The 24,143-nt window shown below is 43.8% G+C and overlaps 1 protein-coding gene across 1 annotated transcript; it reads left to right on the top strand.

Moving 5' to 3' along the window:
* Window positions 1-426: 426 nt before the first annotated feature.
* On the top strand, window positions 427-24,057 carry OLFM4 (olfactomedin 4). Its single transcript, XM_065902157.1, has 5 exons — window positions 427-554; window positions 6,178-6,330; window positions 12,276-12,488; window positions 13,673-13,823; window positions 22,072-24,057. Exons 1-5 carry the CDS (start codon window positions 429-431, stop codon window positions 22,872-22,874), a joined length of 1,446 nt encoding a protein of 481 aa, XP_065758229.1. The 5' UTR covers window positions 427-428; the 3' UTR covers window positions 22,875-24,057.
* The last annotated feature ends 86 nt before the right edge of the window (window positions 24,058-24,143 follow it).

The following is a 24,143-nucleotide window of genomic DNA, read 5'->3' as shown; positions in this document are numbered from 1 at the left end:
AGGCTTGCTTTTCTTTCCCGGCGCTCCCAACCTCTGTTTCATCCACAAAGACTACTTTCATCTCATCTGTTTCAAGGAAGTGTTAAGTCAGAAGCCAGATATGGGGTTTCAACAAACTCATTTGAGTTAATATTTGGCAGGCGATACCCAGGTCTCAGGGCAGCTGGCAGAGTGGGGCCCAGGACCCAGTGGGCAGATGACTCAGGACCCTGGGTGTCCTCACCTTCCTGGGTGGTCACGTGCTCTCTGACAGCTTCCTCTTTGCCTGTAAACCGGCCGGGGCGGGGGGGGGGGGGGGGGAATCCCCACCGGGTCCTTTAAGAAGCCCGGGGGCTCCTGCACAACTCAGGGACTTCAGCTTAGAGCTCAAGATGAAGCCGGGCTTCCCCGGTCTGTTGGTCCTCCTGGGCCTCCTCCACTCGGCTGTCATGAGAGTTTGGGGGGTCACCACCACCTTCCCCTCCTTCCCCACCCCCACCACCTTCCCCACCTCGGACTTCAGCTCCAGCTCCCCCCCTGACTCTGCCTGGCCCACCTCCAGCTCCAAGTCCCAGGTAAGGAGGCCCCAGAGTCTAGGAACTGCGTTCTGTCCCTTCCTTTGAATTTTTGGAGACCTGAATATCATTTCACGGATGGGTAGTCCTGAACACTCTAAAAGATTTATGACTCCCTTTGTTAACTGCAGGTGCCTTGAAAATGAATTAAAACCCTGGGTAAAATAATTAAATTGTTAGCAAGAGAGACAGCATTTTGGTTTTCCAGCTGGGGGCTTTAGGGAAAGCATCTAAGCTTTCAAGAGGTTCTCCAAACTGACTGTACTTTAGAATTGGGGCGGAGTGGAGAGAGACTTAAAAAATGAAGTTGCCTGTGTTCTAACCCAGATACGAATGGTAACGGGATGAGCCCTGCCAGGAGAAGCTCCAAAAAAGTTTGTCTAGTTGATTTGCTGCCATCAGGGACCCTCGATGCTTCTGCTGGAGCCCTGAAAGTGACTCTGAGCCTTGTTTGCAAGGGAGATGGGCAACAGAGCAGGAGGAGGAGACCCTGGTCTTTGGGAAAGTGCTGTTACACATGGTATTTCCCTGGAGGAGTGCTAACTCTTTTCAATCTTTCTTATAAGGAATCTTAACAGTCATTTCCAGCTCAAAATGACAATAGCAGGGACAAAAAAATAAGACAAACAAACAAATGAAAAACAAGCAAGGGCTTGAAAGGGACTGGTCTGAGGGCTCAGCAGGTAAAGAATCCACCCTCAATGCAGAAGACAAAGGAGACCCTGGTTTGATCTCTGAGTCGGGAAGATCCCCTGGAGGAGGAAATGGCAACCCACTCCGGTATTCTGGCCTGGAGAATTCCATGGACAGAGGAGCCTGGCGGGCTATAGTCCATGGGATCGTGAAGAGTCGGAAACGACCGAGTAAGCACAGCAGCTGGTCCACGTCACTGGGACGTACAGTGACCTTAGTTTAGGGGATGGATCTCCTTTGAGGAAGTGGGAAGAGGCCTAGAGGGGTGAGAGGTTAGGCGCGGGAAGCAGCTCCATCCTCCACGTCTGCCCACATCAGCTCTGGATATTTCTGTAGGAGTCCTACTCTGTAACGACTAGGCTTTCTGTGCTATGGTGTGATTTCTGTCCTCTGTATTTCTATGATCTTTACTCACATTTCAGGTGGCTGCTTACATGATCATTGAACGGGAAGGGCCAATAGGAAAAGAGGAGGGAAAGGATTTTGTTTTTTTCATTTCACCATCAGAACCTCAAGGCAATGAAAACCATTTGATAACCTCAAGGCAGTTATCAAATGGTTTGCATAGGGCTCAGATAGAAAAAGCAGCAATAAAATTCTCTGAATTCTTTTTATAAATGCCATGACTACATTAAGTATATAATATATATTATTTAATCTGCAGAGGTAAGTAAAATTTATAGTCCCATTATAGAGATGTGAAAACTGAGGCTTAATGAGATAACGTTATTGGCTTAAAGTTACTAAAGCAGCCACTGATACAGCTCAGACTTAGCTGTCCATATGCTCAGTGCTCAGTCACTTCAGATGTGTCTGACTCTCTGTGACCTGTGGACTGTAGCCCGCCAGGTTCCTCTGTCCATGGTATTCTCCAGGCAAGAATACTGGATTGCCATGCCCTCTTCCAGGGGATCTTCCCAACCCAGGAATTGAACACATATCTCCGTGTCTCATGGGTTGCAGGCAGATTCTTTACCCACTGAGCCACCTGGGAAACCCCAGCTGCTCATGCTTTCCACCGTCTGTCTCCATGCAGCTTTCTTTATTTTCAGAGAGCAGAGATGAAAAGTGCTCATTTTAAAAGAATGGTTTGAGAACCATGAATATGCACCAAGCTTCTTTGTAGCTAGAAGCCACATCATTTTACTCCATGATACTAAATGATTTCTGGGGACAATGAGACCTAGTTAGCATTTTCTTTAAAAAATGAGGTCAGAGTTTGATCACCAATTAGAAACCAGCTTTTGGGTAAGATTATAGCTAAAATACTAGAAAAGAAAATATAAGTCAAGAAACAGAGAAACCTACAGTGTCTGTTGTTTGGTAGGGAGAAAAATATTTAAAAGTAGATAACGAATGGTCGTTAAGTTATACTTAGAGGCTTTAATTTCCTTCCTGGTTTACTTCTCTGCCTCTGGTGAGTTAGTATCGCGACTCCAACTTCTTTTTTTAGAGCAGGCTAGGTGTCACTTCCATTATAAACCCAGTTTTCTAGGGCTGGCTGTCAGTTTGATGAGCTCTTTGGAAAGTGGTAGAAAACCCCTTTATAACTGTCATTGAGCAAGTTCCAAATGTATCATTTTCTGTACTTTGAAAACATTGAGTACCATTATTTTATGCCTGAATCCTTACAGGCACTTAGACTTGGCTGCTAATTAGAGCCAATTGCAGCCTGAAATCACAAATGTGCACCTCACCTTCTCCTGGCGTGCTCAGAGCACTTCAGATGCCTCAGATAACACCCTCCAAAGCAGGGATGGGGGTGCTATCATGGTCCTTGTTTCACAGACAAGGTAAGGCTCCACGCTTCGCCCCACACAGCAACAGGCAGAGTCAGAACCACAAGCCAGGTGATTTTGTCATCAGACTACGGGACTTGTTGAGAAAAGAGACACTAAGGATTTCATAATGACAGTGGGCCTGATTCACTGGGCAGGAATTGGGTCTTATTTGTCTCCTTTAGTCAGAGCCTGGAAAATTGTAGAAGCCAGTAAATGTGAATTGAACACAGCTTAAGTGAGAATTGATCAGTGTAAGGTGTCTGTGGGGTCCACAGGGTGGATCATGTACCCTTCCAAAGGCCAACGGGCCAAGCACTTATTTTTGCTGCCCATCCCCCACATTATACTCACATAGAGATTAAGCATCTGCCACGGAGGGAGACCCATCACCATTAGTTTCATCATCTCTGAATGCAAGGAACAGAAATATCTCTAATGGGAAACACTGATCAAACTTATGGACCATTGTGATGTCAGTTGAGTACCCTGGGCTGATGATAAACAGGATGGGAGCTGGGGAGTCTACAGCACTAGGACAGAGATGTTCAATTCAAGACAGTGGGATGGCTGTCAGCAGGGCTCATAATTATTTGCCTGCCTTTCAGGTGAACTTCAGGACGAAAAGTTGTGAGCTGGTGGTTTCTAGTAGATTGTCTAGAAACTGCTTGATGATCTCTACTGTATGCGGAGTTGACAGAGCTTTCTCAAGAACTCTCAGAATGGTCCAACCCTGTCTTCTGCAGCTAACTGACCTCCTCTTGTCAAAATGCAATGCAGGACCTTTTGGTAGACAGTTGTTATAATAAGCTGTTTCTTCAAAGGCCTATGATATAGAGTTCCTCCTGTAAAAACCTTGGCACCCTTAACTGGAGGCTTTCTACCTTCCATGTGAGTGATAAAGCTGGCTTCCAGGGAGGCTGGCCTCTCCCACAGGCTGCTGATGTGACCTGTCTAGTCCTTATTTGTCCCTGGTAAATACCCTTCCCTTCCCTTCCTCCCAGCCCCAGTGTTTAGCATAAACCTGCTTGTCCTTCCTCTTACTCCCCAAGGTTTTCAGGAGTGGGGTGTGATTGGCAAAACAAGTTGAGGCCAATGTTAAGAATTAACATACCATACAGTGTTTTGGGTACAAATAAATATATATATTTGTCTTCCCTGGTAGCTCAGCTGGTAAAGAGGTCTGCCTGCAATGCAGGAGACCCTGGTTTGATTCCTGGGTCGGGAAGATCTGCTGAAGAAGGGATAGGCTACCTGCTCCTTTATTCTTGGGCTTCCCTGGTGGCTCAGCTGGTAAAGAATCTGCCTGCAATGTGGGTTTGATCCCTGGGTCAGGAAGATCCCCCGGAGAAGGGAATGGCTACCCATTCTAGTATTCTTGCCTGGAGAACCTCATGGACAGAGGAACCTGGCTGACTACAGTCCATGGGGTTGCAGAGTTGGACATGACTGAATTACTTTCACTCACTCATATATATATATATAATTTGCTCACCTTAAAAGAAGATTAGTTAAAATAACAAGCAATTTGGGCTTCCCACGTGGTGCTAGTGTTAAAGAACCTGCCTGCCATTGCAGGAGACATAAGAGATGCAGGTTTGATCCCTGGGTTGGGAAGATCCCCTGGAGGAGGGCATGTATTCTTGCCTGGAGATTCCCATGGACAGAGGAACCTGGTGGGTTATGGTCCATAGGGTCACAGTCAGACATGATTGAAGCGACTTAGTGCGCACACACAAAACAAGCAATTTAACTTCAAAAGACTGAATTAATTGGTCCAGGGGTCACTAGTGGGCTAGATCTTGATTATACAAGCATCCAGGTTCAGCTTGTTTAGCAATTAGGGAAGTTTGTAGACATTAAATCACAGAGCACACAACCTCATCAACAGCCAGATGACCTCTGAAACTTTGAGAAGTGTAGCCTGCATCTCTTCAAATTCTGAAAACCATCACTTTGCCCTTGGTACTGTCAGAAAGAGACCCTTCGGGCTGATGTTCTACAGGTGAGCTTTGGGCTTGCCGTCAGAGAAGATCATTGAAAGGCACAGTCAGCGGGCTGCCAAGAGTTACTCTGCAAAGCAATTGGAGTAATAAAAAAAATGTTAATTGTGTCGGGATCCCCTTGGGGAAGTTCAAAGGGGACAAAAGAAAAACAGGATCTTTCAAACCTGTCATTTTAAAATATGCATTGGCACCAAAGTGTGAGCCTGAATATATTAAAGAAACATCAAATATTTTAAAATGACTTTTCTGCAAGTGGTAAGCTGGAAAACTTTAAAAAATTTGTACAAAACCTTCAAACTCATACATTGTTCAGTTTGTGACAAATGGCTGGTTTGTTGCCATTTTGAAGGATATTAATTATATATTTTCCCAAGTGAAGAGAGAATGTGAATTTGTACTGTACAACTTGACTGTAACCCCTGTCTTTGATGTTTTCCTCATTCTACTGGAAGGCAATGAGTTGGGACTGGCATAGAGGTGTAGGAAAGAAAAGGAGTAAGCAGAAGGAAAAGGGAAAGTGACATTTACTGATCACCTACCATGTACCAGGGACTTGGTTTACATTACTTGGTTCCTCTTGGGGACAGCCCTGTGAAGTAGATCTCTGTTTGACAGATGAGGAAACGGAGACTTGAAGAGAATTCAGATCCAGTAAATGGCAGAATTAGAATTCAATCTTAGGCCTCTCATCACTTTAGTTTTTTTTCCTTATGTGGGGACAGTAATAATTTCCTTTAAGACTCCCCTGGAAAGGTGAACCACATGGTTTGCTTAACAGGTGGAGAGGTGGCTGACCACTGAATGAGCTGTGCCCATGAGACATGGTGACAGCTTTGGGGTGTTTCTGTGACTCCGTTCATTTACGAATTGGGTTCCATTTGCTAGCCTCTAAGAGAAGGGGATGACAGAGGATGAGATGGCTGGATGGCATCACCAGCTCAATGGACATGAGTTTGAGTAAACTCCAGGAGTTGGGGATGGACAGGGAGGCCTGGCGTGCTGCAGCCCATGGGGTCGCAAAGAGTCGGCCACGACTGAACGACTGAACTGAACTGAAGCACTCTTTTGACAAGTCAATTTCTGCCACTCCCCTTGCCAAAGAGCTCACTGCCCAGCTTACCGCTGATGTTGACCTTGTATTTGCAGTCCTTTTCCAACTTCACCGGCAACAGAGATGACCGTGGGGTCTGCCAGTGCTCCGTTATCCTGCCGGACAACACCTTTCCTGTGGTGAGAGTGGAACGCCTGGAAATCACAGCTCAGACTATCTCCAAGAAGTTCGAGAAAGAGCTGTCTAAAGTAAGCATTTTACTCTTTTTGCCTCTCCTAACAATACCTTGTTACACACAGACAACAGCCTTTTCTTCAGGGCTGTGTAAGCGGCCACTCTTCACTCTCTCAAGGAGCACATTAGCATCTAATGGACGCTTTAGCGTTTGCTTCACAGTAACCTATGGAGTTCCTTATAGCAGGAGGGGTGAGCCCGCAGGACAAAGACGGGGTGGAGATGATTCGCCCCACAGGATAAGCTCTCTTCAGTAGCATGGTGTGCAGGAAGCTGGAAGGAAGCCTGTAAATTTCAACCCTGCAAACTTTATTTGGCTTTGTGGTTTCTTCTTCCTTTCGGTCTTCTTCTTTGGTGCATTCTTCCAGCTTTGCCTTCTTTTCTTTCCTCTCCTCTGTCCTTAGGTTCTGTCTTCCTGTCCTTGCATTTTTCTCATCCTCTTCCTATTCCATTCCTTCTTCCCTTCCTTTCTATTTCCCCTCTCACCTCAGTCCTTTCCTCTTCTCTCTCATTTTGTTTTCATTTTTCACTCTTTTGGGTCTTCTCTTGCATGGTCTCTCCCCTTCCTTCTCCTCCCCTCCCCCAAATCTCCCTCTCACCTTCCCCTTCTCCCCACTTTTCCTCCCTTCCTCCTGTTTTGTCTCTTCCATCTCTGCCTCTCTCTCTTTCTTGGGGTTAGCCTCTGTTGTCTCAGCAGGGACATTATATCAGATAAATCTCGCATTAACCTCAAATTGAAGACTTTCCTGGAATTTGAATCTAGTAGGTCACTCAGCCTTGGTAGAAACCTCCCGAACCCCTGATTACTGCTTTCTTCAGCCCGAGGACATCATATCCCTGAATAAGGCCTTCTCCGAGCTGGTTGGAACAATGAACTTAGCATTCCAGTTTTGACCCCTTTAACCTTTTTAGCCAAGTCAAAATCAGTTAGAAAGGCTCCTGCTTTCTGCACAGGTGAAGTCCACACTAGGCTATCATCACATTGTTTACTAATAATACCACTCCATTAACTTATAAGGAGCTCTGGCTTTCTTGCAAGATTCGAAATAAGTTTTCTAAGAAATTTCAGCTCAGCTTCCTTAACATCCAGCCTAGTTATCTTTTAAGACAAAATTCCAATGAGGCTGAGCCCCTGCTTTCAACCTGAATTGGTAGATAAATATTCTGAGTTTAAATGAGTGTCCAGGAAAATGTGTTTGACGACTCCAGGAGCCTAGCTTCTTAGGAAATAAAATGTCCTTGAATTAATCAGCAGAAAAGGCACAGCACTAAATTATAAATTCCAATCATTAATATTCATAGTCTTATTCCAGCATAATCAAGTACAGATAAGAAGTTATGCATAAAAACATAACAAGTGGAGGAAAATCCTATGTAAGGATCTTTTCAGTTAGAGTCATTTGCTTTGAAATAGTGGAAGCTACTGATTTGCATGTCTTCTTGGCTGGCAGGGATGTGAAGGGCTGTTTGAAACCCTAGGCTGCTCCAGGGAGAGGTTTGTGAATCTGGGATGTATAATCCTAATCCTGTGAGGGGGGCAGGAGGCATCTGCCTTGCTAATAATTGATGGGGAATAAGTATAGAGTAGATGAAGAAACTTTCAGTTCCGAAAGTGTCAGGAGCTGGTCCTAAAATAAATTCTCAACTGAGGCCTAAGAAAGGAATTGACCTGCTCCCTGAGATTTACATAATGGATTCAGGGTGTGCCAGCTAAGGATGACAACAGTAACATAAACAACTTCCCTCTGTGCTTTTTCTGAATGTTTCTGGTTCTACTCAATAAACCCTTTAAGGCAGGTAGGCCAGTGTTCTTTCCCCCATGGTAGGGATGGATCAACTGAGGTTCATACGGGTAAAGAGGCATAAATGTGAAGGTCTCTTGGCTGGCTACGCCAAGTCAGGAATCTGGGTCTTGGAATCAGTCCATTTGTCTTTCCTCTTGGCCATGCTGTTACCATCCTCTAAGATGAGACACGTGATTCCTGGTGGCTCAGGGGTAAAGTATCCCCTGCCAATGCAGGAGATGCAAGAGACAAGATTCAAAGATCCCTGGGTTGGGATCCCCTGGGGGAGGAAATGGCAACCCGCTGCAGTATTCTCGCCTGGAGAATCCCATGGACAGAGGAGCCTGGTGGGCTACAGTCCATGCGGTCAGGAGTCGGACACGACTGAGCAATTAAGCGCTGTGCACACTGGAAGAGATGCAGCAGGTCAGTAATGCTTCCCGTCCAAAGTTATCTCTTCAGCTGAGGGCTTTTGAGTTCCAGGTGAATTATTATAGCTGTCCTTAGGTTGCCTTGGAAATCCCCGTTTGTCTGGAGGCCTGGGGGAATGCCTGTTTGAGCAGGCCAGTAGAAAAGGATTTGGACTGCCAGACATTGATTCATTATCTGTCAGGACACGGAAAAGACAGGGATGGCCCCTGCACAAGATGCTGAAAGCATTTGCTTTGCTGTGGTTTCTGAGATGTCCCCTTGTGACTGTACTTAGGAAGGAGACAGCACAAAAGGCGGCGGAGAATTTTTTTTCTCTAGAGAGTTATGGTCTTCAGGGCAAGTTATTTAATATGACACTTTTGCTAATAGTCCCTCATGCATGAGAGAGTTGAGGCAGCCCAGGAGACATTTAGGCAACCCATAAACAAACAACATCGATTGAGCGATGTTTTGTGCAGTGAAATATAATAAATTAAAAGGTCAGATTGAAAAAAAAATACCTTAAATCACTGTCTCTCTAATAATTGCTGTAATTTATAGGGCACCCACTATACCAGGCACTTAATATACATTATCTCTAGTGTTTGCAGTCATCTTGTAAGTGTGATACCATTATCCCCAGTTTATAGGAGGAAACGGAGGCTTGGAGAAATTAAGGGATTTGCCCATGAAGTACAGAAGTCTGATTTGTGCTTAGGCGGATCCCGCTCCACAGTCTCACTTCATATGTCTTGATGATCAATTCACACTCAATTAATCTTGTTGTTAAAAATATACTAAAATGACAGTATGTGGCAAAGTGCATTTACTTGATTTGAATAATCTGGCTATGGTGAAGATCACAGGTTTTGAGGAACTGGCAGAAACGGGAGCCAGATTAATTCTTTAGTCAGTGGGTCTGCATTCTTACCTATTGCAGACCCCAGTGGTTGTTGTTCTATAGAGTCTCATCCTCAGCATCCAGCAAAGATATGATATGTGCATAACAAATAGAAGAATGAAAAGCTCTGCATGAAGGGCTGAGGGTTTGAAGACAAGCATAGATGAGTCATCTAAAGCTCGAATTTGTAGTGATGGGGAGCTCTGCAGTAGAAATGTTGACACAGGGAGGTGTCCCCTTAGGGCTAGATGACCCTGGGCAAGCTGGGCTGCCTCTGCTGAGGCTGCACCTTCCAGAAGGAGCTGGGATGTTTCCAGAACTGTCCTTTCCATATCAACACTAGAGATCCGTACATGCAAAGGGTCCAGACTTATAATCTCTTTAACTGATTACAGTGCACACCATGAAGTCTTTCTGGCCCATTCTCAAATTCTCTCCCACCTTATATAACTCTGTGGATGATTCCAATTTTCCTGAACATCCTGGAGCTATTCTTGAAATGTTAGTTGAGAGAACCTCAACATTTTCCCTAAACAGACCTTTCAAGACCCTTCACTCTGTGGCAGAAGCAGGGCAGGCCCACCGCACGTGCTCCGAGGCAGCAAGCGTCAGGATCGGCCTTGGTGTGCAGGGCGAATCTGGGAGAGCCACATTTCATTTAGCAGAAATGACAGTTGAATCACTCATTTTTATAGAACAACAGCTGTGATATGCCACCAAAATGTTCCAGGAAAGCTGAGGGTGTTTCATTTGTTCCAAGAGCTGGCAAGGCCAAATGCCAACAAGAATATTCATTTTGCGAACTTCCATTTCTGCTGTGGGTTGGCACTTCATTATTATTATTGTTTTTCTCACAGCCGAAAATCTTATGCCTGATTTTTGGAGAAGTTGAAACCTGGCTACCTTATATCTGCGTTTGTGGTTTTGAGTGAGACTTGCTAGGTTTATATATATGTGTGTTTTTTTTTTTTTTAACCTCCTTATCCACCAAAATGTCACCAGGCTTATCAGCCTCTTCTGATGGCAGTGAGCATCCGTTGCCCGAGGAGATATACTAGCAGTGCCAAGGGCTGTGTTTTCAACTTTCATTAAAATCCTCTTTGCCTGCAGCCCTAGGCCTTTAGGTCTGTGGCCTATGAGTCTTCCCTATTTGTACAGTGGGGTTAAGTGGAAGGGCTAAAATGACAGAAGTTAGGGCTGCCTTTGGTATTAGAAGGATTAAAAACTGACATCTGGCTCTGAATTCATCCAGGCCCTGTGGATCAGCAACTTGACATTAGCACCGTTTGGGGGAAAAGCATCACTTCTCTTCAAATTTTTAAAAGAGTGTAAAAACTGGCAACTTTTAACAAGCAGGTCCTTAAAAAAGCCATGGCATTTCTTTTAGAGATCAGATACTGAAAGAACCACCAACTGTGTTTACTGAAATATCCATTTGGAGATTCCAATTATACACTAAGCCACCATGGGAATTTTTGGAAGTATTTTAGCTTAATGATCAGACATTCAAATATATGCAACAAATGTGTAATTTAAAGGTCTGATTGCAATAATCAGTTCTTGGAAAAAAACTTGGAATAAATATGAGGATGCAGTTAATGAAATGTGCACTTTATAGTAGCACATATCTCACATATTGTGGAGTAAGTTGGGTCTTTTTCTTTTTAATTGAAGTATAGTTGATTTACAGTATTGTGTTAATTTCAAGTGCACAGCAAAGTGACTCAGTTATATATACATATGTATCTGTTTTTTCATATTCTTTCCCCTTATAGGTTATTTCAAACTGAGTATAGTTTTCTGTGTTATATGGTAGGTCCTTGTTGGTTACTAAATAGACATTTCTCCAAAGACATACAGATGACCAAAAAGCACATGAAAAGATGCTCAACTTCACTAATTACTAGAGAAATGCAAATCAAAACTACAGTGAGGTATCACCTCACATCCACCAGAATGGTCATCATCAAAAAGTCTACAAATAATAAATGCTGAACAGGGTGTAGAGAAAAAGGAAACCTCCTACACTGCTGGTGGAAATGAAAATTGGTACAACCACTATGGAAAACAGTATGGAGATTCCTTAAAAAACTAAAAAAAGGGAGCTACCATATGATCCAGCAAATCCCACTCCTGGACACTCCAGAGAAAACCATAATTTGTAGGTTGAGTCTTTATGGTACTCTGTAGAAGACAGAGGGATTCAAAACTCATTGCATATGGTAATCAAAAAGGGAATTCTTCTTAAAGCATTTCTCCCTCTTCCAGAAAATAATTCAATTTAAAGCAGTGGTTCTAAATGGAGGGAGAGGGTGGTTGGGTGGGGGTGGTTTTACACCTGGGGAACATCTAGCAATGTCTGGGACATTTTTGGTTGTCACAGCTGGGGGTGGGTGGGTGGTGTTTGCACTTAGAGGCTGGGGATGCTGTCAAATATCCCATAATGCACAAAAAAGAATGATCTAGCCCCAAATGTCAATAGTGCTGAGGTTGTGAAACCCTGATTTAGAGCATGTGTGTTGAGTGGAAGAGGGTGGGCAGAAGCCTGATTCAAGCCACTGTAGTTTGGAGAGTTAATATCTTCAAACATTAAAGTGGAGATTAAATTGTAGTTGCGATTGATGATTTGAAGCACAATTATTTTTAGTCTAGGCAAGTATAAAAGCCACCTCCTTCCCCATGTAACAATAATTCTTTTTAGTTTGTACTTGGATTGATTTTTAAAAGTATGTAGTTAAATATATTTTTGATACTTTGCTTTACTTAAAAAAGATTGACCACGATCAAATCCCTGAGGACTTGGTAGTAGAGGAAGGCTGTGTGACATCTCCCTGAGAATTGACTTGAGCTGTTTGCCCTTCAGGTAAAGGAGTATGTCCAATTAATCAGCGTGTATGAAGAGAAACTCTTAAACCTGACTGTCCGAGTATCGATCATGGAAAAAGATTCCATTTCTTACACCGAACTGGACTTTGAGCTGATCAAGATGGAAGTGAAGGAGATGGAGAAACTGATCAAGCAGCTGAAGGTCGGCTTTACCGGAAGCACAGTGATCATCGACCAGTTGGAAGTGGAGGTACGAAATCACTGCTTGTGTATTAGTAACAAAGTCTCTTTCTCTGGTGACCCAGACAGTAAAGAATCCATCTGCAATGCAGGAGACCCAGGTTCAATCCCTGGATTGGGCAGATCCCCTGGGGAAGGGAATGGCTTCCCACTCCAGTATTCTTGCCTGGAGAATCTCACGGACAGAGGAGGTTGGTGGGCTACAGTCCATGGGGTTGCAAAGAATTGGACATGACTGAGTGACTAACACTTCCACTCTTTGGTGAGCAAGTGCTAGGATCAGGAGAGGTCTAACTCTATACTTGTTCATGACCACCTGGCACATCCTGTGTTCTACTTTAGATGGATGCCTGGCTTTGAATAGTAAATTACACACATGGGGAACATACCAACTGAGGGGTAGGTGCTGTCTAGTGGTCAGAGTCCCACTCCAGAGCCAAATGACTTGCAATATCTCTAGAAAGAAGATGATACATAAGTGTGAACAATTCCAAGGCCAAGCTAGATCAGGGGGTCTTCTTCATTCTGGATTTATCCTCATGGGACTTGAAAGTCACAATTTACCTGATCTTGGACTTGCTTGGTCTGTTTCTTCTTTCCAATGAGCATAAAATCTTTAATTCCTCTTGGAACACTTCTCCACATACTGGCAAGTCTCTTTAAAGGAGTTTCTTGTAAGTATGTTTTTCTGAAGACTTTTAAGCTCTGTGAATAAAGACCATCCCACTCATATTAGGCTAGGATAATTTACATCAGCGAGGAGTTTCCTAGCACAGTCATGACATGGAACAGCATTGAGAATTACAGTTCTGTGTTTTAGGATTCAGGCTTTCTCTGGCCCTCACCATTCATTAGGAACTTAATTATAATATGGCATGAGTAAACACGAGTTTACAGGGGAAAGTTGTCAGAGATGAACTTTAATGGACGTTTGGGGATGCTTCGATGGAACCTGTTCTCCATCATTACAGCTGTTAAAATCTTTGCCATTTTCTTCTTGTCACACACGTTGGCTTGCAATCCAACAGGCTTTCACACTAAACCATGAAATGTATTCTTCCAAATGAAACTGTTTAGAAGAATCTTGGGTGTATTCTCCGGCAACCTTTCCCTAAGTGACAAATTCAGCCCTGGAATGTTTATGAAAAAAGTTGCATGATAACAGAAAATTGCTCTGAATTTTGATTTCCTTAGATCAGGAATATGACTCTCCTGGTAGAGCAGCTTGAGACTCTGGACAAAAACAACGTCCTTGCCATTCGCCGAGAAATCCTGGCTCTGAAGAAGAGGCTCAAGGAATGCGAGGCCTCTAAGGTCGAAAGTGCCCCCCTGCCCCCTGCGCCAGGTAAGGGTGCGCTGTCTTTCCCAGGCTCTGGAGGGGCTGAAGTTGGGGTGGGGAAGGGAGGATGGGATTTTTGCAACTCTGCGTTTACTCTCCTGTGCTTTTAAATCTCACCTACCAGTTCTATTCACAATCACGTTCTGGGGCACGCAGGAGAAGTGCGGACGATGAGTTGATTTAAAACAAAATCCACGGAGTTGCACATAACCGTTTTGCATTTGCTAGCAGGGAGAACATCTCTATGCTGATGGACTGGTTGGTGGGGGCCAGGTGAAAACTTCTGCAATCTGCATGGCATCACTTCCACTGTCCTGAGGACTCTAAGGGCTGGTTGGCCCATTTATCTGATGAGTCAGGTCGTGCTTTGAATCCTCCTTGCCTCTTTTCCATCTCCCCCAGCTTCCCTCTCTTCTTCCACCTCTTTATTTCTCCTTCCTGCTCCCATTAAATGCACATGCTGTGTAGCATGTCCTAGGATTCAGTGAGGATGTAATGAATGGCCCAATGGCTTAATGGGTCAAGAATCTGCCTGCAATGCAGGAGACACAGGAGATGTAGGTTTGATCCCTGGGTCAGGAAGATGCCCTAGAGGAGGAAGTGGCAACTTACTCCAGTTTTCTTGCCTGAAATATTTTATGAATAGAGGAGCCTGGCAGGCTATTGCCCAAAGAGCTGTAATTAGTCAGACATGACTAAGCATGTACCCACATGTCCAATGCCATGTAGGCGTGTCCTACCATCTTCCTTAGACTGCGAGTTCTTGGAGGGCAGGAATGGTGTGTCCTTCTCTAAGGAATCACCCTTGAAGGGAGGGGGTTAGGTGTAGCATAGAGATGGGCACCTATAACTGAACTGCCTCCTTAAATGGAGTGGCAGATTGTATGGATCGGGAGCTCGGCATTGGGATGCCAAAGGCCTGAGCTTCCCAGCTACATAGCCACGGCAAAAAGATCCTTAATCTCCTCCTTGGTAAAATGGAAGAACAGTACTAGGAATCTTGCAGGATTGCAGTGAGGATTCACAAAACAATTTTTGAGAAGCTCACAGCTCTGTGACTGACCTTTATACACTGGCGATTGTCATTGCATTAATGAGGATAATTAAAAGTGAACACCTTGCTGCAAAAAAGCAGAGCTAGATCCGTGTGCCATTCAGCACATCCTTCCAGGTGAACTAAAGCCGTAGCGTCCAGTCCTGGAGCCGGGGTCCCAGGGAAGCTCTCTCTGCAAGTCCTGAGCATCTCAGCCTGAGTGGGGACCGTATCTGTTCATCACATCGTACAGCTCTTGAGATTCTCATTCACTCCTATTGTCACAAGCTGCTTCCTTTCAGGCCATGCATTTCTGGATCCTTGTCACTGTCATAGGTTACTTTAAGGATTTAATTAAATACTGCCATTGTTATAATCCTCTTGGTGTTGTTAAGAGGCCTATCTTTCCTTCCTCTGTGGTTGAGACTCTGTCACAATACAACACGCAGAGGAGGTCTGGGACAAAGGTCATGTTCTATCCTCTGTAATAAACTAGGCTAAATGTGGTCTGGGATGAGCAGTGTCAAGGTCGTTGGAAAGGAGAGGTTGGTCTGCGGGGCCCTGAAGGGCTCCCTGAGGGCAGGAGTCAAATAGTGACTCCCTCTCGATACGACCTGAGCATGTCTTTCTTTCCTCCCTTCATCTGTCCCTTCCTTTTTCCCTTCTTTCTTTCTCTCTTTTTATTTTTTGAAAGAACTTATTTTCATTCACTTGTTTATATATTATTTTTGGCTGCACCGGGTCTTCACTGCTGGGCGAGACTTTCTGTGGCCACGGTGAGCGGGGCCCACTCTCCAGCTGCAGGCTCAGGCTTCTCATTGCCGAGGCTTCTCTGGGTGCAGAGAACAGGCTCTTGGTGCACAGGCTTTAGTGACTGCAGCCCGCAGGTGTCGTTGCCCGATGCCATATGGGATCGAGCCCCCGTTCCCTGCCTTGGCAGGTGGATTTTTAGCCACTGGACCACCAGGGAAGTATCACCACCACCACCCCACCCCCTGCCCCATCTCTTTTTAAACCTCAGCAAACTGTCCTCATGGGATAACTTTTCTGGCAGTTTTCTATGCATTCCTTGGAATGAAGATGGTTTAGGGCAGGAAAGAAGGTTCGGGGCCACCATGTCTCAGAGGAGGGGGCGTGGTGGGGAGGGTGCAGCTTTTCCTGGGGTCACACAGATCACAGGTGATGGATCTGAGGCTGAGGTGCCAGACGCCTTCCTGCCTATCATCTGGGGACCTCCGGTGTCAGCACCTCAAGGCCGGTGGTGGGGGAGAAAGCACACTGCTTAGGATCTAAGGAAGAAAGTAAATGGTCAGTCTGTTTTCCTATTTTCGTTAGCTCTTTTTTTTTTTCTAGAACTTTCCCCCAGGTCCTCAACACTTAGGCATTTGTGAGCCAGTCCAGCCCAGCTGTGTTGTTTAAACAAATTGGACGCAGACTCCCTCTCACTTTCCCACAACCTTGGCTGTAGCTGGATCCCTGCCAGGCCGCCTGGCCCTCCTCCAGCTCTGTTCATATTATATTTATGATGTTTATATTAAACTGACTTTTCGTCATGTTTTGAAATCAATTTCTTTCACTCGCTCTCCTTCTATTTGGACTGGTTGATGATGCAGGATTGGAAAATCCCCAGGCGCTACCACATTGTGAGCCTGTGGAGACTTTAATTAAAGTTACTCACTATTATGGGACTTTAAAATCTGGCCTGTTTGCTTTTCTTCACTGCAGAGTTGCAGAGAATTTAAAAAAAAAAGAAAGAAAGAAAGACTCGTTGCAATTTCAGCTATAAAGTAATTCTGTGCTGTCTTAGCCCCTGCAGGCAGCTGCCGTTTGCTACCCCCGTGGTCAGCTTGATCTGAGAACCAATACATAGCATTAGGGTTCGATAAAATGTGCTTTATAGATGCTTTATGCCACAAATGGCATCCTTTTCTGCTTCATTTCATAGAACTTCCTAATCTAAGATAATTGGCCTTGTGCTCATTAGCTGTTTTCCCTAAAAACAACCGACTTTGGTTTCTGTCTGTGCTTCTCCCTGGATCTAAAGGACTGTAGATAGGAAAATGGGATGCGAACGTCTCGGATCGTCACTGTTATAGGTGGAGATGCAAGGCTCTGTGCTGGCACAAAGTAAGTGCACAGGAAATGGCCCATGAAAGATGTAGGCTGATTGGCCAAAATCCCAAGCCTAGGGGAGAGCTGAGCATTGGGGAGCCTGTATCCAACAATTCAGAGTCAACTTCATCTTAATTATTTTATGATTATGACCATTTTGATTGCCTGAGTCTCACAAGTCAATTGTATTCTCATCTTTGCTCCAAGTTAAGTTGCCCAGGTGAGAGGGAGCATTGGTGAATCCAAGATTAAGTTTCCTCTTGTTGAGTGTGGTCAGTCATGTCTGACTCTTTGTGACCCGATGGACTGCTGCCTGCCAGGCTTCTCCATCTATGGGATTTTTCCAGGCAAGGATACTGGAGGGGTTTCCCATTTCCTTTTCCAGGGGATCTTCTTGACCCAGGGACTAAACGCGCATCTCCTGCAGCTCCTGCATTGTAGGCAGATTCTTTACCCACTGAGGCATGTGGGAAGTCCTTTGTTTCCTCTGCTGGTATATAATCTTTAGTTTTTTTAAAAAGTGCTGCTAACCATGAAACTTAAAAAAAAAAAACCAAAACACCAAGTTAGAGTATTTTAAAGTCTTACCTTGTGGCCTCCCAGGATATTTTCAGAATACCATGGCAATATCTAATAACTTCCATGATGAAGTGATTGCCAAACAAGGCTATCTGGTATGGAGAGTTCCTTGTGTTATGTTCTGTGCAGTGAATACCAGGCTCTTGGAAGCATTCAGATATATTCTCGGGTAAAGAGTTGGTGTTTTTATAATTAAAGCTAAGGACACAACTTAGTGACTAAAATGATAACCGTAACAACAAAGGTGAGTTGGGGAGGTCTAAACAGTTCTTCATTCCATAATTTAGTGCCACTGTGTGGTTGGTACTGTTCTGGGCACTTGGCTACCAGGATGGGTCCATAAACCTCCAGAAACCACTATTTAATGTAAACCTTCAGTTGTAACTTGATGTGATTATAATGCTGATCATTTATTGAGTTAAATGTACCTGTCTTCTGTACTCGTAACTTTTCTGCAGAGTAGGTATTATTATGTTTTCTTCTAACACAAGGAAGCTGACACTCAGAAGGTTAGGCAAGCCACTCAAGGATCCTCAGCTCCCTCGTGTTGGAGCAGGATTGGAATCGGAACCAGTCTGGCAACATTTTCACTGTACCAGGCTGCCTTCCTCAGATGCCCAAATGGAGAGAGGGCTTGCACCTGTGATTCCTGGGGTGATAAGAAAGTTCCAACAGCTCACTAACCTGATTAACACCAAATTATCCTGGCTTTCCTGCTTGTGGAATAGCTGAAAGGGTACTTTTGTTCTCAGTTCTCTGGTGTGTCCTCTTCCATCAGAAAACGCAAAATGATTTGTTGATCTTTCACGACTGTTGGGTCATGGTTGGGCAGTGAGTTGTTGTTCCAGTGGCAGAAAAATTTGGGATAAATAAGGAAAGACATGGGGTATCTCAAGTCCTTGAAATTCAGGAATGGGCTGGGAAGGGGTATGAGATAAAGCAGTGTGGGGAGAGGCTCAGTGTAGACGGGGTAGGGGATGGGGTCTCTCGCTGGGCTAGATGAGACGGGCATGCAAGGCTCTATGCTGGCGGTGGGCACCAGGCTGACTATCAGTTTCATCCTTGTTTCTAGGACAGTTTGCAACCAGGAGTTGAGGAAGCCTGCCGTAGCCTTATCACTGTTCTCTCACTGTTGTGGCCACATCAGTAGCATTGACAATACTTCATTCTAGTCTTATTTCCTCTTCTCTTGTTGGGAGCCAGGGCTATAAAAACAGTCCAAAGGAGTTAGAGGATAAACGCAGGATAACAGAAAGGACATGAGAGTGTTTAGGAACGATTGTGGGCTGAGGAAAAGAGATTTAAATTTCATACCAGGTGCAGTTTTATGTTTTAATTGCGGTATAATTGCATTACAGTGTTGCATGAGTTTCCGCTCTACAAAGAAGGGGATCAGCTCTGTGTCCACAGAGAACCCGTCCCTTTGGCCCTCCCTACCCCCCACCCCCCACCCCACCTCTCCAGGTATCACAGAGCACAGAGCTGAGCCCCCAGCGCTAGGAGCAGGGCCGCGCTGGCCGTCTAGTTCACACGTGGTCGTGTATGTCTGCCAAGCCCACTCTCCCAGTTTGTCTCAACCTCCCTTTCTCCCCATGTGTCCACATGTCCATCCTCTACATCTGCATCTCTATTCCTGCCCTGCAAATAGGTTCATCTGTACCATTTTTTTTTAGGTTTCACACATATGTGTTGATATGCAATATTTGTTTTTCTCTTCCTGATTCACTTCACTCTGTATGACAGACTCTAGGTCCATTCACATCTCTATAAATGACCCTTTCCTTTTTATGGCTGAGTAATATTCCATTGCATATACATGTGTCTTTTTGAATTTTTATAAGAGGTACAATTTTAATCTCTTGGTCAATTTGTGAAATGATAAATGTTATTATTATTATTATTAGTAGTAGTAGTAGTAGTAATTTTTAAGAGTTTATTTTGGATCCTTCATATCTAAGGATTTCCCCCTCTGGGACAGAATAGTTTATTACATTTAATCCCATGATCAAATGCTTGACTCTGTTATAGCACATAAGTTTTCCTTAAATATTGTGTTGCTGTTGGTTTGGGGTATTTCTTTTCCAGGAGGGCAAGATTCAACTAAGCAAACAATGCCTAAGTCTTCTAACCTGCAAGAAAAAAGTGACTTTCTTTCATTTCCTCAGGGTGAAATGTTGTTGAATAAATAAGTTCTCAGAAAGATATTTTAACTAGAAAATCTGGTTAGTAGCATATGGAAACTCAAACAGTTTTTGTTATCATTAAACTGAACACACTGCTAACTTTATTTTAATAATTCACGCATTGTTTCATAAACAAAAGCAAACAAGCATTCATCTGAGAGATCACTTTTAGAAGAGGAAATAATACTTTATAATTTTATTTATTATTTCTTTAGTGGAGAGCAGTCTCTTGGCTGAACATGCGTTGCTTTTTTATTTATGAAATGGTGCATGCATTATTAAAATAAACCCGCGACTGTGTTCTGCTTAATGATATGCAAAATTATTTGAGGTTGGGTACAGAGCAGTTTCATTTCTCTACCTGTTGTATGGTTGGCTGGCTTTCCCACCAACTGCGGATTTATGAGAGCATTTAAGGAGCACATATTTAATTCCGGGACCAAAAAGCCCCAGCAGATTGGAAAAATAAAAGCAGGATTTCTAGTAATGGTTTCACCTCTGAACAGTCCTTGAGTGAGGAGGGGAGAGAGACAAGGCATTTAACAAGGGAAGGAATGGGTCTTTCTGTGGCCATCAGAGGTGGAGGCTTGGAGGTGGATGCTTTGCACCCCCTTGCTCCCCGCAGTGTTAATATCAGGCAGTTCTTTGGAGCTCCGATTCTGGCTTGAGCTCACCTCGCGTGCCCTCGGTGGTTCCCTGAATCCCTCCATGCATTTACAGCCAGGTTCTGTCCCCTCCTCCCTCACCTGCTCTGCTCTAGGCAGCAGGATGGGGGAAAATGACCTCCAATGTACTTGGAGTCGACTTTCCTCTGTAATTCCAATAAAATTTCTAGTCAGCTTTTTAAGGGTATTTATTAAGATTCCAGAAACTGTATGTTCAAATCTTTAGATAGCTATTATAAAAATACTGGAGGATTTTTATTCTATTCTTTTATGGCTCATAAATGTCTGGGTTGGCAGGCATTTCAGAGGGAGGACCCTGCACAGGGCCAAAAGGCCCAGCCGGAGTCATTCACCCGGGTGTTTTAGGGAAAGTAGATTCAGCAGAATGGTGAGTCTGGTCCCACTTGATTGTACACGTTGTGACAATGACAGCGTCAGAATGGGAGCGATGACGTGCTGGCCTGTCGTTCTGCGGCACAGCAGACTATGGCTTAGGAGCCACAAGGCCCAACCTGTAACTCTGCAGCGAGACGGTCACCACGTCATCTACGCTTTGGGCACAGAGAAGGCAATGTTGCCCTAAAACAACTTTCGTAACTTTTCAAAGCTGAAATCCCACCATTAGAGGACCTCTTAGAGGTCATCGAGGGCCATCTTTCTTTTCTTTTTTTAGCATTTTTTATTTTGTATTGAGGTATAGCCGATTCACAATGTTGTGATGGTTTCAGGTGGACAGTGAAGGGACTCAGCCATACACACACACGTATCCATTTCCCCCCAAGTCCCCTCCCCTCCAGGCTGCCACATAACACTGGACAGAGTTCCATGTGCTATACAGTAGGTCCTTGTTTGTTATCCACTTTAAATATAGCAGTGTATACCTTGTCATACCAAGCCAAGTAAGTCAGACAGGCAAGGAGGAATATTATATGACATGCCTTATATATGGAATCTAAGAAAGAAATGATACAAATGAACTTGTTACAAAACAGAGACTCACAGACTTAGATAACATACTGATCGTTGCCAGGGAGAAGGGATAGTTAGGGAGTTTGGGATGGACAAGGACCATCGTTCTGTATCTTTAAAATGCCATAGTAGAAACTTCCTCTCCTGGGACTATCGTGGGCAGCATTGGTACCTGGTGTGGACATGCCCTTGGGGTACCAGGGAAGGGCAGAGGGACGGGAAGGGAAGAAAGACTTGCCCAGGATCGACTTCTCCTTCATCCCAATTCTCCCGGCCCTGGTGAATAGCACCACTGTAAGTACGGCTTTATGGGAATAGGAAGGCGTTCTCCTGTGATCTTGCTTTCTTGATTTCTCTATAAGGAAAATGAAATAAAATAATATTGCTGAAATGCATTCTCATAGAAGAAAATATGTTAAATTCACCAAGTCTTCCTTTTTTAAGCTTTTTAAAGTGGTTGTTCACAGTTCCACTATTCCCATTTTCCAGATTGAAGGCCCATCCATGTAAAGAGGAGATAGTTCTTTTTAGAACTGATGGTACATTTGCATTGAGACCAAGGTCAAGGGTAGCTTTTGCCTCTTCTCCATCAGAACCATGGTGTTGACAAGAAAAATGTGTATGGATTGCTCTGGCTCTTAGAATATTGAACTGTTTGTATATTGTCATGCATTTTCTCTAAGAATGTCCTTTTGTTTGTCTTGTTCCTCTAGGGAGCTGTGCGCATGGTGGTGTGGTGAACATCAGCAAACCAGCTGTGGTTCAGCTCAACTGGCTAGGGTTTAGCTATAAGTATGGTGCCTGGGGTCGGGATTACTCTCCCCAGAGTCCAGGCAATGGGCTGTACTGGGTGGCACCTTTGGATACAGATGGGAGAACTTTGCGATATTATAGACTCTACAATACAAAGGATGATTTGCTCTTATATACAAATGCCCAAACGAATCAAATTTACTATGGCCAAGGCAGTGGTACAGTAGTTTATAAGAACAACATGTATGTCAATTGGTACAACTCCCAGAACATGGCCAAAATTAACCTGACCACAAACAACGTTGATTTGACCCAAACTCTCCCTAATGCTGCCTATAATAACCGCTTTTCATACGCTAATGTTGGTTGGCAAGACATGGACTTTGCTATGGATGAGAATGGATTGTGGGTGATTTATGCAACTGAAGCCAGCACTGGTAACATTGTGATTAGTAAACTCAATGACAGCACGCTTGCAGTGCTCAACACTTGGCATACCAAGCAATATAAACCATCTGTTACTAACACGTTCATGGTGTGTGGCGTTCTGTATGCCACGCGTACTCTCAGCACCAGATTAGAAGAAATTTTCTACTCTTATGACACAAACACAGGAAAAGAGGGCAAACTTAGCATTGTGATGCAGAAGATGCAAGAGAATGTGCAAAGTATTAACTACCACCCTTTCGAGCAGAAGCTTTTCGTCTATAATGATGGTTACCTTATGAATTATGATCTTGTCTTCCGGCCACTGCCCCAGTAAACTTTCATGTGTTAGGGTGGAGGGAAATAAAATTTTTACTTAAAAAAAAAAAAAATGTGGTCTTTTCCACCTATTTAGGGGCTGGGAGTGGGGTGGGGAGACGGGTCAGGGCTCAAGATCCAAAAGGATATGTGCTTAGTTATAATATTTGGGAGTTGGGTTCTTCCAGACTAGAGACTCAGTGCATTGCCTTATTGGATGAGCTCTCTTGGAAGCCATCTGCTTCCTGGGATTCATTTCTCAGACTGAATTAATCTGGAATTGTCTGAGGTCTTGGGCATTATGGTTCTAAGGAAAGCTTTGTGAGGTAACATCTGAAAATTAAGGGACATAAAGAGAACTTTGTACGGCTTTTGGAGATTCTTTGTACAAAAAAGGGTTCAAAGGCCAGTTCTCATATAACCTGGGTGATTCTTCCATACTTGCAAGAAATCTGGGGCTTAACATGCAGATTAGTTTCTGAAACTCCTTGAGGGTCCAAACCTTCAACTTTGTTTTTCTTAGTAGTGCCTGGCATGTTGTTTGGTATGTAGCAGATACGTAAATTTAGCATGCTTGTGTTATATCTATGAAAGCTATGAGTTTTCTGGAGAAAATTCTTTTTCGGCATTAAATTGTCTAATCAGTCCCAGATAAATCTACAGGGGAGGCACTTGTGCTTTTTTTTATCCTGTTGGACACCTACTTAAGGGTCAGTAGAAGACTCCTACCTCATAACTTCATTCCAAAGGCAGCTCAGAAGATTAGAACTGGACTTAAAATCAATTCCTTTCACCCTCTCCCAACCCCGAATTAAAAAAAATTAACTATATTTTTATGGAATGAATATAAGATAAGCAAAACTACTTTTCTTTTGTCTCATCATAAACTTTTACTTTCACGACTCTAAGACCACAAGAAAAGCAAATGGCAGTGATAAAATGATAGCCTATTATAAAGCCCTTAGAGCATATGTTAGACTTGTATTAAGTCATATCAATGACTTAATGCAATTTTTGTCTTGAAGCCTGAAACTTGTAAGAAAATGACATTTTATTTTATTTTTTTTGAGAAAGAAATGTGAAAATAAAAACCATTGAAAGTTTGTAGTACATCAGTGCAGTCTGAAAACCTCGCAGGTATGTGTGCTTCTGTGCTTTTAATGCCTTTGTCATCTGGTCTTGGACTCTTTTCATTTGATGTTCAGAAGTTCTCGTTGATAAGACTGGCTCCTTAAATGCTGTACTCTTCCCCTTTTAATAAATGATTAAATGTGATTTGAAAAAGTGT

Source organism: Muntiacus reevesi, chromosome 11, assembly GCF_963930625.1.
Source record: "Muntiacus reevesi chromosome 11, mMunRee1.1, whole genome shotgun sequence".
In the NCBI taxonomy this organism is placed as follows: domain Eukaryota; kingdom Metazoa; phylum Chordata; class Mammalia; order Artiodactyla; family Cervidae; genus Muntiacus; species Muntiacus reevesi.
This window is presented reverse-complemented; position numbering and strand designations above follow the sequence as displayed.